Here is a 12,836-nt window from a genome sequence, read left to right on the forward strand (position 1 = left end):
AGAGCTTCAGCCTCGGCAGCAGGGGAAAAGCGACGGCTCGCAAGTGTTGGACACCTCCCGTCGAGCTCGGCAGAGAATCACCGCACAGCACCACACACCTTGTCCTCCACAAAGACGTCCTGGTGCGGCTGCTGCAGACATAAATTGTGCTTTCCCCCTGGGGAAAGGCTGTTTAGTTAGCAACACAGACCCCGTACACAACTACCTCCACTCTTTGCTTAGGACACGCCCAACAAACCAGGGTTTCTTACAAGAGACCAAGTCAACCACAACTGGAGCACAGAGCTCGAGGGGCTTGTGCTGGCTCCAATTTAACTGCCGTGGAGTAATCCTCAACAAAACACTGATAACAGAAGACTTGGCTACATTACAGAAAGCTCCTTACGCACCAGAAGAAAAACCTGCCCATGAGATTGTCGCTGAGAATCCTTTGGTGAGACCCTGCACGCTGTTCTCTGGGTGGCCTGCTTCTTAGTAGGTAACAGCATACGAATATCCACAACCTGTGTTCCCAGGGGCTTTAGCGATGGGAACAAGGCCTTAAACACATCCATTTTGTGGAAGTTTTGTGAGAATAGACAGTTATGTAGCTCTAAGTACCTTATTATTTCCCTGTTGAGGAAAAAGCCTGCAGTGTGAGCTCGTCTTTTGTTAGACGGAGAATTCACGCAGGAGGAGGACGCAACAAATGCTCTGAAGCAATAAAATCTTAATCAGAGCTTATTAGCCACCAAAGAATACCTTCCTCAGTCAAGGTGTCTCTCCTGCCTTTATTCCCTACTTTGCTCTAATGCAATTTAAAAAAAGGAGCCTCTCACCCTAAGACACCTCCATGGGAAACCAGCCTCCCTCAGTTTCGGTAATCACTGACATATGCCATATAGGTGGCCTCACGCAGCTGGGCTCTTTAATTTGTGACTAATGTTGTGGTAAACAACCTGTTTTGTAGTACAACATGAACCATCAAAATGTTACTGCTCTTACAAAGCAGTAGAAGTGGTCACTACTGCCCCAGCTCTGCAATATTTACAGCCTATAGATAGCTGCAGTGAAAAGCAGTACATGGACTGGGTAAAGTTGATGGTGTAGCCTAGAAATCACCTGGTATATCTTGCCACAGATTTATTTCCAGAAAAAAAAAAAAAGGAAAAAAAAAAGTGGACTTCAAGTGTTTCCAGTCCTTATTATTTTGGCTACGAACTAATGGAGGGCTGGCTCTTCTCTATCTTACAGACAAAAACCAATAAATTTGATCACGATTTTGCAAGAATAGACATCTCTGTATTAGCAACTGCACGTGCCTCTTCACAGCCACGGCTGTTTCCATGTCCCACCATCTCTCACAACGTTGCAAGGCGGAAGTCTGAATTGCCTTTGGAAAAGGGTCTCCTTGTCTGCTGCCAGGCACCTCAGTTATCAGCGAAACACGGTCACATCGATGGAACTCAAAAGTACACGGAAAGAAGTATCTGCGTTTTCAACATTATCGGTCTCTGTATGCTGTATATCACGCATTCTGTGCATTTCTAACAGTAACAACATCCCTTAATATTTGTCACTGCTTTATTTTTAAGGCCAAAACTGAAACTTACCACAAATGTTTTGTTATATACCAGTGGCAATTTAAACGTGAATGTTTAATGTTTCATCATCATTTGCTAGCACACATACATTTCTTTTATTACACATAAAATAGGGACGACAGGGACAAAACTGCCACTCTGTATTTTTAAGAGTCAAAGACCTTATGAGAGCATGCTACTCCAGGCTGCTTCCAGCCCAGCTTCCTGTGCTCAGCTACTGAGCCTCTGCTGCTTCTCCTGGTGTAGTATTTTACTGCCTAACGGAGCTACAACTGGTAGGAACCATTCCCTATTTTACAGTCATAACCTCTTCTCTCGTACATCCACCTTATTGTTCCTGAGCTCCAGCACTCAAGATCAGCCAACAGAGAAGAATAGGCAAAGAAGGTGACTGTCGTTTGGAAGGGGTAAGTGGTGGCAGCATGGAAGAAGAGAAGGGGCACAGTCACAAACAGCTGTACCTGTACAACTCCTGGCCATCCATAGCCACTGACAAATGTGGAAGGAAAAAAAGATTACTGGATACACTCCCTTAAAAGCAGAAATAATGAGGCTAAATAAAGGTAGGAAAAAAGTACACGGAGCTAAAGTCAACACGTAGCACTAAAGTCAGACAGGTCCCCAGTCTGCCAAGGCTCTCAGAGAAGCACAGACAGGAGCACTGGAGACAGCTCTGAGAACATTGCAACTGGTTATGGAAACCATTCAGTCAGCTACGTAATAGGAAAAAAAAAAAAAAGAAAGCAAAAGATTCTTTTGTCCCTAGTATGTAGAGTTTTGTAGTAATCCACAAGAGACGTTATTCACATGCAGCATAACTTCTTTTCAAAAGAATTAATACCTTGTGTTTTTTCCCCAAAAGTATTACAGTGTGTCTGTATTAAAAATATTCTACATCTAAGTCAATTCTCTACGATAAAAAACACTCCTTTATGTGCTCTGTCATCTGAAAAGAAAACCAAAACCTTTTTTTCGTTTTCAGGAATTAAACTAAGTTCTGAATCAGATCTCTATCTACTAATGACTTTTTGTTGGTGGTTTGTTTGTGTGTTTTGTTTTTCTTTAAAGCCAATGTACACTGTCCTGAGACTAAAGCTCATAAAGGAAATAAGGCCATGACCTTAGCAAGTCTTATACAAATACTATTACTACAAGAAAGATTTATCAGATGCAGAAAACACATTATGAGCAATTAACATAACTGCTAGTAAGTATGGCAAGCAAGTGATAGTTACCAATTTAGATCTATAATCCATGAGACAGATGGAGGCTTTGCTGTGACTTATATGAATCAAGAGTGGTCACACTGTTGAACCTGTGATGTAGAAGCAAAAGGATTACAATATTTAAGACAAAGATGGGTAACGAGAATATTACAGAAGACACTAATAGGTGGATAGGTTAGACTGGGGACACAGTGCTGGGTAAAGTTCTGAACTTCCTTCACGGAAGGTAACGGGGAAAGCCCTGTGGTGTACAAAGATAAAAAAGAGACAGTACTCGAGTTAGTAACAGATACCAAGAGAATAGTAGATACCTGAAGCCATCAGTTTAGAATTTATTAAAGGGAGATTATCTAGATTAATCTAAATTTTAATTTCCAGAGATGTTCTAGAAGGGGATGCAAACCCTCAGAATAGGAATTGTTACACCCTCATCACAGAAAGGCAGCAAAGGGAACAGAACCACGGAGGAGCTGAAATACATCTCCATGTATTTCTGTTTCGCACAAAGCCTGGGTCAAAGTCTACTGCACAGCAAATGCCAATTACAACAGGACATGTAAACGTCTGCAACCCCACTTACAGCACATCTATATAAAAATAACTGCCTTAAAACAATAGGTTTTCCACATTTAGAAGAAAAAAAAAACATAACAGAATTCAGTCCTCATTTTCATGTTTAATATAATCTAAAGGCCAACTTCATCTCTGGTGCGTTTCCTCTCCAGCAGGCAAGTGCGAACCCCCACTTGTTATCATGACTTATTTTATACTGCCTTGTGGAGGCTGCTGAAACACCCAGACAAACTCAGACCTCATGTAAATAAGCTGCAGCCACGAATTCTAGGTAAGAATTTGGATCAGACAAGGACAAATCCTTTCTCACGATCCACACAATTGACAATCACCTCACTTGGCACACAAAACGGCACCTTGCTCTTGCCCAGACTACTCCACATTTTTCTTGATTACGGTTTCCTGTGTTCTGACAGTCCTGGCCTCTGCAGCAGGTATTCCTGTCACCACCTCTGGCTCTCACTTCAGCACTGTCCACGGTTTCAGGGAACTTGGTTTTGAAGCTTCATCCAAATAACTTAACTGCTAGATCTAGAACAAAAACAAGTCAACAGTGGAAACAGAAAGAAAAGCCACTATTTGGTTGCTTTAGAAATGTCTGCCCCTCATCTTGACAGCAAAAGCTAAAATTGATTTATTAATGAAGTCTTCACAATTAGATTTTTGTAGTGGACTTAGGCTGGAAACCACATGCTGTGAATGAGTTCAATATATGTATGCCAACTGAAGAAGAGAAAGCTCTAAACAACATGGCCAGTTTATCATTATTCATTCAGATTTGGGAACACAAGCTTTAAAAAGTGCTGAGAATTCTCTGGGTGTGGAATAAAAGTCCAGAATCTGTGTCTATCCTCCCTTTCCCATCAACTCTCTTAACTTTACTATCACAATTTGTCAGGCAGCAGGCTGGGACTGTTGTCAGAAAGACTTCCTAGAGTCAAACATCTCTCTGGGTGTCTGGAACCATGCCTCTCCCGTTTCCTGCATAACGTTCAACATCCTTAATGCCCATTTCAGAGCCATGGCAAAACTCTCAGGAAGAAGAAATCTATTACTCTATTTTTACAATGGAAAAAATAAAGTAATAAGAGTTTCCACATTGTTTACTCTCTGCTACGAGTGTTTTCTTTGTGTCTCTTTTAACATCACACAGGTTCCTGCCTGTTGGCAAACACGCTGCTCAGAAGGCACAGAGAACACCACTTAACAGCACAGGGATCTCCCCTTCTGCAGGGGAACTGCTAGCTGAGCCTGGCTCAGCTCTTCCTGAAAGGGTGCGAGAGACTTACATCCTCTTTCTGCCCTAGAGAGCAGATGCAGGGAGGATTTCCCCAATTCCCTTAATATTCCAGCAAGCCTGGAAACCAGAGGAGCCAGGCATTTTCTGGAGTTACAGAAGTGCTAGCCGAGGCTGTCCCCAGCACGAGCTTAGAGGGCTGATTGCTGCTACAAGACACGCTGTCATTAAAGCCTTCCTGCTACAAACACTCCAGCCATGGCTGAGGTAACAGACTTCAATCCTCATTTCTTTGACTCTCCAGCTTTGCAGTTCTACCTCGGTTTCTCCAAGAATAAACTAGCAAATGTATACTGCCCACACTGAAGCAGCGCGATGAAATAAGAACGCTTGGAGCAGCGCGCACACAGCGGATCCATCACAACGCTGCTCCAAGAGGGGTTCAGCTCGCCACTGGTCCTTCCCCAGCTGGAGGACCGGCGAGGAGTGAAGTGCTGTGCCGGGACACAGCGAAGCCGCCACCATGCCCTCCCACTCTGCTGGAAAACAACGCCAGTTCAGCCACATGAGGGAATTCACACTACTTGGAGCCACCGGCCAGCCGTACGCTGACTCTGACACCCATCCCACAAGCAGGCAAGAGACATTTGCAGATTTTCTTACATCACCAGGTCCAAGACCTTCCACCTGTACATAAAAATCAGAACCAAACCAGGTGACAGGAGGCTGGCTTTGTCCTGTAGTAACACTCGTGCCGCAGGACCGCGTGGAGACAGGGCCAGCTCAGAACGCCGCCGCGGTGCAGGTGAAGTTTGTTTGGCTGCCTTCTGTCCCCAGCCTCAAAGCAGAAAATCCATGAGGGACACGTTACTTCCTTTCTCTGTGCTACGCTGTCCATGCTGTGAGGTAAGCCAGCTGCTAACGCAGATTACAAGTGCCCCGACAATTCCCAGGTCTTAACTAGCTAACACTCCCAAACGTACATCCTATTGCTTATGTCAAAGACCAAATACGACTGCACTGCAGGGAGCTCAGCACGCATTACAGGAGCTCACTAAGTACCGCAGAACTTCAACCAGCATGTACATGAAGTACAGCTGAAAGGCCAGCTCGGGACACGCTCGATTTTAGCCATTGGGATGTGCCTCCTGCAAACGCCCCCAGGCAGCACCCCCGGCCTCGCTGGGGAGGCTCAGGGGACACGCGTCCCCTCACACGAGGACCAGCCAGTGCGGTCCACGGCCCTGCAACACGCGCTGCTGCCAAGCAGCTCCCTCATCTCCCCTTTCTGAGCGGGGGCTGCATCAGACCACGGCAAAATGGAAGTAGGAAGAACACCACAAAACACGCAGCTCAACTCACGACTACTACAGGTCAGTGATGGCTAGCGTGTTAACGAATGCACTGCTTTGCTACACCTAAGGCTCAGCAAGAAATACTGCTATTAAAACCTCAAAACATTAAGTCTTCTCAACTTGTTACTTGATAACATGTCAGATCTGCAAAAAGGGCGGCACAGTTTTGTCAAAATTGCAAAGGAAGTCTGATTTAGAGATTGGCTTATAGAACTCTCTTCTGACTTGCAATACAAATTGCCCTGATAAAACAGTCTTGAAGGCAACAATCACACCAAGGTCTCAGTAAGTGCATATACAACTGTCTGCAGGACAGCGAGCACAAACAACAGGAAAGAAAAGCTTTTTAGTTACACGCTTATATATAGCAGTATACAGATTCAATTTACAGCCTGACAGAACTCCCACGATCCGCATTGAGATACAAACACAGGGGTCAAGACTATGTTCCACTGACAACTTTAACTTAGGATGGAGGGGAAGGAGGAAAAAAAAAAAAAAGAAAAAGAGGGCTATTTTAACCCAGGGCTAACCCAGGCTAGTATGAAGCCCCACAAAGAGTTATCAGCACAAGTGTGGGTGCAGCACTGGATAAGGAGTGACAAGGAACAAGGCTGGAGACATTTGAACCAGGTTTGCCACCAAGAAAGCATGCACAGAAACAAGAATTAAAGTTCTGCGGTCACAGTCTTGGGCCAAGGGAAAATTCACATTCAAATTAACCTTTTTTTCTCTTTTGGGTCAGGTTAGTCTTAATGGAGGTCAGCTCAACCTGGTTCACTGCACAAACGTGCCATGAAGAAGGGAAGGACAGCACGGGGACAGAACCTTGGGAGGCACAGAGACAGGACTGATGGTGCTGGTGTTGGCGATGCCGCCGTGATCCCACAGCACAACGCCACCATGGGCATCGCACGCCCCTGCCTTGCTGCTGGCACACTGAGAAAAAAACACATGGTCTCGGGACAGGTGGCAACAAGACCGCGTATTTGGCACCACGTGAAGCAGAGGAAACGGAGAGTTGGTGCTTTTAGTGAGTGAAATTGGGATGGTGGATCTACTCGGCTTCGTAGAGCGGGCTTGCTGCCTGCTGCTGCTGGGCGCTGTGGACACACCAAGCGTCCTCCACCTGTGCGGCGGGCGAGCGACACGCGGGCGCTCTGCGGGCCACCAAGGCGCAGCCAGACTCTTGGGAGGCAGCCGGCCTCTGGCCTTCCCACGGCAGCACCAGCAGGAACAAAACCCCATCCGTCTCACTGCCGGGCAGTTTTTAAGCACTGCCGTTCGGCCAGCGGAAAACATCCGTGCAGAATGACAGGAATTGACAAGGATTACGCGCCAGCTGGAAAACAGCCGGGGAGGCCACAGCCTCCAGCACCCCCCCCCCCCCGCCTAGGTTATTTAAAAGATAACGCAACAGTATATCACCTTTAACAAATATTTATTTTAGAGCTGTGGCTGCATTTGGGTTCTCCTCACGGCTCCTCTGGGGGGGGGGGGGGAGGGGAGTCTACCCTTAACACCCCGCGGGCACCGAGCCCTCAGCCCGTCCGAACAGGGCACCCGGGACGCTGAGGGGGGGGCGAGGACGAGGGAGGAACCCGAGGGGAAGCCAGGCGAGGCGAGGCGAGGCGAGGCGAGGCCAGGCGCCTTCCCGCCCTCCCGCCCCGCACGCGAAGCCTGAGGGGACGGCGCCTGAGGGGACGGCACCCCGGCGCCCGCCCGCCCTCCCCGACGGCTCGGAAGCGCCCGTTACGGGCGGGGGGAGCCTGGCCGCCGAGCCGCGGCTCTTACCTGGGGCGGCGGCGGCGGCGGTGGAGGAGGAGGAGGAAGGGCAGGACAGAGCTAAGCCGAGCCGTGCGCCGGTCCCCCGGCCGTTGCAAGCGTGGCGGGAGCCGCCCCCCGCCGGCACCTGGGGCGGCCCCGAAGGCGGAGCTGTGCCGGGGGGGGCACCGGCAACGCCCGGGAGGGAGCGGAGCCGCTCTCGGGGGGGGGAGTCCCGGCACAGGGCTGAGGGAGAAGCTCGGTGCAGCGGCAGGACTGAGCACCCCCGAGGGTCCCGTCAGGGCTCGGGGCGCCGCTCAGCTCCTCGTGGGGTGCGAATCCCCTCAGCAGCCCCCGAACCTCCTGAGCAGCCGCCGAATCCCTCCAGCAGCCCCCGCAGCTCGGGATGCGGAGAGCTTTGTGCCGGTGGGACCGTAACTTGCCGTTCCTGGTCTTGCAAGGGCTGCAAGAGGACTTTTCTCTTCAGTAGGAGTGTTGACTCTGAAGCCTGGTGATGGCACAAACTACTGCACTGCTATTGAGGAGGAAAAAAATGAGGTGGTAGCTGTGAGCTCTTTGAATTGCTTGCCTGAAAGAGGTCTGACAAAGTGCTTAAGGAAGACCCTCTTGTCTTTAAAATCCTACAGACAGACCCCAAGTTCAACATCAGAGACTTGATTTCCGTTGTGGCCTTTCTCTGGCTGGGAAACCAAACCAGCTCTCAGAGATGATCCCCGAGAGAATGCAAACAAAAATTAATAATGAGTGTTTTAAACACCCCTCTGGCATGACTAACGAGGCACTTCCTAAACAGCCAGCCAAGACGGCAGCGCATTTCCCCACTGCCTGGCTTTAAGCAGGCAGCCAAGCACAAAGAGCAGGTTCTTGGTTCATGAGAGCAGCTCTTTTTCAGGGGAGGTCAGCGCAGGAGCCACCTAAAGATTCAAGAACTGCAAAATCGCAACTTCCAGGGACCACCTCTGATCTCAAGGCTCTAAACCAGAGCAGAGATGCTGCTGTGCCCTTGGCACATTGCTCTGAGCACTGTTCCCTTTCTGCCCCATCTCTTCGTGGTTGAGTGTTTGGTTTGGTGTGCAGCACTTTGGCTCGGATACTGCCCACACTTTGCTTGCAAAAAGCTTCTTGCACGTGGAGTGACCTGAACTGACCATCTTTGGACTGGCTTGTAGGTCAGCCAGCCCTTGGATAAACTTTAGCTTTATAACAGCTCAACCACTTGAAAGGAGTCTGTAAATTACTTTTACTGCTACAATTTCCCCAGGGTAGCTGACCAGTAAACAGTTTGGTGGGAAGGTAGAAAGCCAGAGAGCGCTGCAGTGCTACATAACTAGAAAACATCCAAGGCTTGCATTTTAGGAGCAACACAGGAGTGCTGCAGGGAAGCCTCAGGAAAACCTCTTCCCACTGCAGATCAGAGATGCCACGTGGCTTCTTGATTTTACTCAAGTCAGAGCTATTTGCCAGGTGGCTCAGCGGACAATTCTACCCAGCATCTAAACGATTTCCTACCCTCACCTAGAATGGCAATGTTTATTTGCCATCGACACCACAACTAAAAATATTGTTATATAAGCCAGAACGCAGTCATCAAGAATCTAACCAGCCCTGATTTAAGCCTTAAGTGAGACATCAGCTTTGTGTGGGCAACTTGACATAATCAATACTATAACAAAACCCAAGACTCATTAGAATAGTTATTTCAAAGCCATTCTGTCAGGCTTGACACCTGCAGAAGTCCTTTTAGCTCTTTGCAATCCTCTCATTGCTCTGGGAAATGTTTTCCGCCTTTTCCAAAAGCCAAGTTCCACACTACCCAGCACGATGTCTGCAGTGATGGCGCTAATGCTTTTCCCTCCTTCTGCTGACTGATGCTCAATCTAGAAAGCATTGCAAGCCAACAGCCCTGTAAAGCACCAGCATGGAAGACAAGTGGTCATGGGCAGATATCTCCACCTTTGAGGGGTGGGACACATGATGGTTTAAGCTTACCTGGGCATCTGCTTAGTGATCACCTAATTTACCAACCAAGGATAGCAGCCACAATAAGCACAGAGGCACTGTGCAGCCTACTTCCAAAGGCACTTCCAGACTTCACGCTCTCTCTGAAATGCCAGTGTTTATGTCCAGCTGCACTGGAGGATTATAAAAGCCCTCTCTCAGTCAGGACTCACTGAAAAGAGGGATGCACTTAGGTAATTAGGGGACAGAGGAATTTGTAGTGATTCTTTTGCAAGGCTGTTTTGGGGTCTGCCTATCATTTAGTTTTGCCCTGTTTCTATAATTTATGGAGAGAAAATTGTTTGCTCTTCTAGTGCACTTTCCTTCTAGGATTTGATATTATGTGGTCATCAGTTGCTTACATGGCTTCCAGTGAGGGAGTTCTGTATTATCTTAGATTTATTGGTGGCCAAATGAAGACAGGGAATGGGAGAGAACTCCCACAAGCACACGGAGTTGGAAGGGGAGAGCAGATGTTACACTTCATCTTGTTTTCTGACATGTGGATCTCTCTGACTCTCTCACAGCAGTCGTGCAAACATATTTATCAAGCATGATATGCATACCCCACTACTCTCCCAACGTTTCTAACTCAAGTTACTGCATCCACACAAAATGCAATTGACCTAGAGAAACAATTTTAATCTCTTCAGTTCCTTCTTTTCTCAAAACAGTATTTTATTTATGACTACAGCAAGAGCAGCACCAAAGCACCTAAATCAAGGATGATGTCCTGCTATGGGTGATGCTGTAAGCAGTAATAATACTAATGACCCTGTGTCGAAAAGGCTCATTCTCTAAACTCATGATAAGCTCTGGTCACATAGGAAGAACAGTATCTCATTGAAGCACAGTTTGCACACGGAGCAATGGCTTCAGCTCATTACCAGCTGTTGTCTGGGGAAGCTAGATGAAAACACGCCAATTGCAAGAAGAAAACCAAATCATCTTTGTTTGAATAGGTAGCACACATCCAGGCACTTCCTCACTTCAGTGAGGAATAAGCAGCATGTATGCCCCATGCTGTCTCTCCAAGAGGTGTGTGAATTTCATTCTCTTCATCAGAGCTAGTGCACCAAAGTTCTTAAAAATGTCGTTTGCAAACGGATCATACCAGAAACTGCACAATAAAGTGACATCCAAATTTGACTGTGCTGCCAACAGAGTTTCTCTTATGCACAGCATGTTATGTTGTGTCCTGAAACATGCTCAGAAAGCAGGGAGAACATCTGCAGTTCTCACCAATTAATATTTCTGCAGCACTTCTACTTCCCCCATACTGTGCTTGTGCTAAATCGCTCAAAAATGAGTACATACCAGTAAACAATTTCTAACCAGCAACTGGTTACCTACAGCCTTAGCCAGACACAGTCCAGCCTGTGCTGCCCTGAAGCCCAGCTCCCACAGGCCTTCATCCCGTTCCCTGGGGTGGCAGCAATGGCATCATGCCCTTTGGAGAAGGGGGAAACTAACAAGTTGTCTCCCCTTCATCCCCACATCATCGCAGAGACATGGGAAGAGTCACCTGTGTTGGTTGGAGGAAGGAGAACACAGGAGCAGCTCAGAAATGCTCAATTGTTTTTACAGCAGCCACCCCTCGGTGATCCCATGCCCAGGACGTACCCTGCCTGCTCCCTGCACCTTGCTTGATGGGCTGCTCTGCGCCTGTCCCAGGACGAGTGCCAGCACCGGTGGTGTGTCACGTTTCCTGCTGCTCTGAGTCACAACCTGGAACGCTTAAAGCACAGGTCAGCCAGTTTCTGCTTCCAGGGTAGTTATCAATGGAGAAGCTTGGTCTCTCTCTCTCTCTCTCTCTCGCCCCTAATCAAAGGAATCTAGCTCAAATTTAGCCATTACAAAATTATGCCATATTTGTCAAAACCTGGAGGAGATTGCAGAAGCCTCGCGCCCTGCCCCTCTGCCTGTGACAGGTGACAGGCCCCAGGAACTGGCTGGCAGCTGAGATGCCTCCTCCTCGGCACGCTGACGTGGTGGCAGCGGGCTGGCGGCTTAGGAGTGAATCGCCACCTCTTCTAGGAGTGGTGCTCCCCAGACAATGGCAGGCCTGGGAATTGTGCGCAGCCACTCCTTACGCTAGACAAACTTTGAAAGGAAAAGCAAACCCAGTTTATCTGACTAAACTGCTTAACAAATTGGCACCTGTTTCTTGGAGAAAGAAAGGGGGAATGTGTTAATAATATGCCAGATATATAAAGTGACTTTCACCAGTTAACAGACCTTCATAGTTGCTTCTTGGTTCCCTTCAGACAGCAAACTCACCTGCTAGCTAGCCCCCAAGACAACTTACATAGCTCTCTGGAAGAGGGATGCAACCTTTTAGATTAACCTTACCCTTTCCTTGAAATGCACATGAATTGGCAGTGAAAAATTCCATCACCTCCACGGATATATGGCTTGCATCCACATAGGCTTACTAGTACCTCACTGTAGAGCTGTTTCGTTGCATAAGCTGTATGTGAGGACAACGAATGAAGCTCATTAGCAGTTTGATACAAGTTAGATATGATGGCAGACAAACAGACACGGGGATGAAAGTGCATTTGACTAGTACCTCCTAAACTCTCAGCATGCCAGAGTGACGGACGGGTTGCTCTGGCAGTGCTGGCGTTCCTCCCTGTTGCACTTTTGTTCCCTGCTGTGAAGCGTGGTGAAGGAAAGGTTTCCCGAGCCTCTAGCTGACACTTCCTTAAAGCCTGCTCAGCCCCAGGTGCACAGAGCAACCTCTGTTCCTAAGCAGCCAGATGGCTAGCTGCAATCTAGTCACTCTTTAATTAACTTTGCATTTTTCCTCTGTGGGTTGTTTCTGGGAAGAAGGGAGCTGACAGCATGTTTGTTTACACGAGATTGATTTGGCCTGGCACTTCCCTGTGTCTATACTAAGAATTTTGAAGTGTCTTTGGGTTTTGTTATCCCCATAAATGGAGAAGCTGAGAATCCAAGGGGATTTCTGTGATGTATCTAAAGAAGTTACGTAAGGATGGAGGTTTACTGCAAGTCATATGCAAATAGATATGAAAACAAAATGAAGCTGATGGGGGCAAACTAATCTGAGGCCTTG

The 12,836-nt window shown here is 47.7% G+C and overlaps 1 protein-coding gene across 2 annotated transcripts in view; it reads right to left on the bottom strand.

Moving 5' to 3' along the window:
* Window positions 1-7,907, bottom strand: part of RAB3B (RAB3B, member RAS oncogene family) — a 55,102-nt gene extending 47,195 nt beyond the window's left edge. Inside the window, exons 1-2 of one of the 2 annotated variants that reach the window (XM_040565076.1) lie at window positions 7,769-7,824; window positions 2,819-2,898 (exon numbers count right to left, since the gene is read on the bottom strand). In XM_040565076.1, coding sequence (XP_040421010.1) covers window positions 2,819-2,839 — 21 coding nt within the window. In that variant the 5' untranslated portion in view covers window positions 2,840-2,898; window positions 7,769-7,824. Of the gene's footprint in view, window positions 1-2,818; window positions 2,899-7,768 lie in introns of both variants that reach the window. The other variant, XM_040565077.1, reaches the window with a different exon arrangement.
* Between the last annotated feature and the right edge of the window lie 4,929 nt (window positions 7,908-12,836).

Source organism: Cygnus olor, chromosome 8, assembly GCF_009769625.2.
Source record: "Cygnus olor isolate bCygOlo1 chromosome 8, bCygOlo1.pri.v2, whole genome shotgun sequence".
Lineage (NCBI taxonomy): Eukaryota > Metazoa > Chordata > Aves > Anseriformes > Anatidae > Cygnus > Cygnus olor.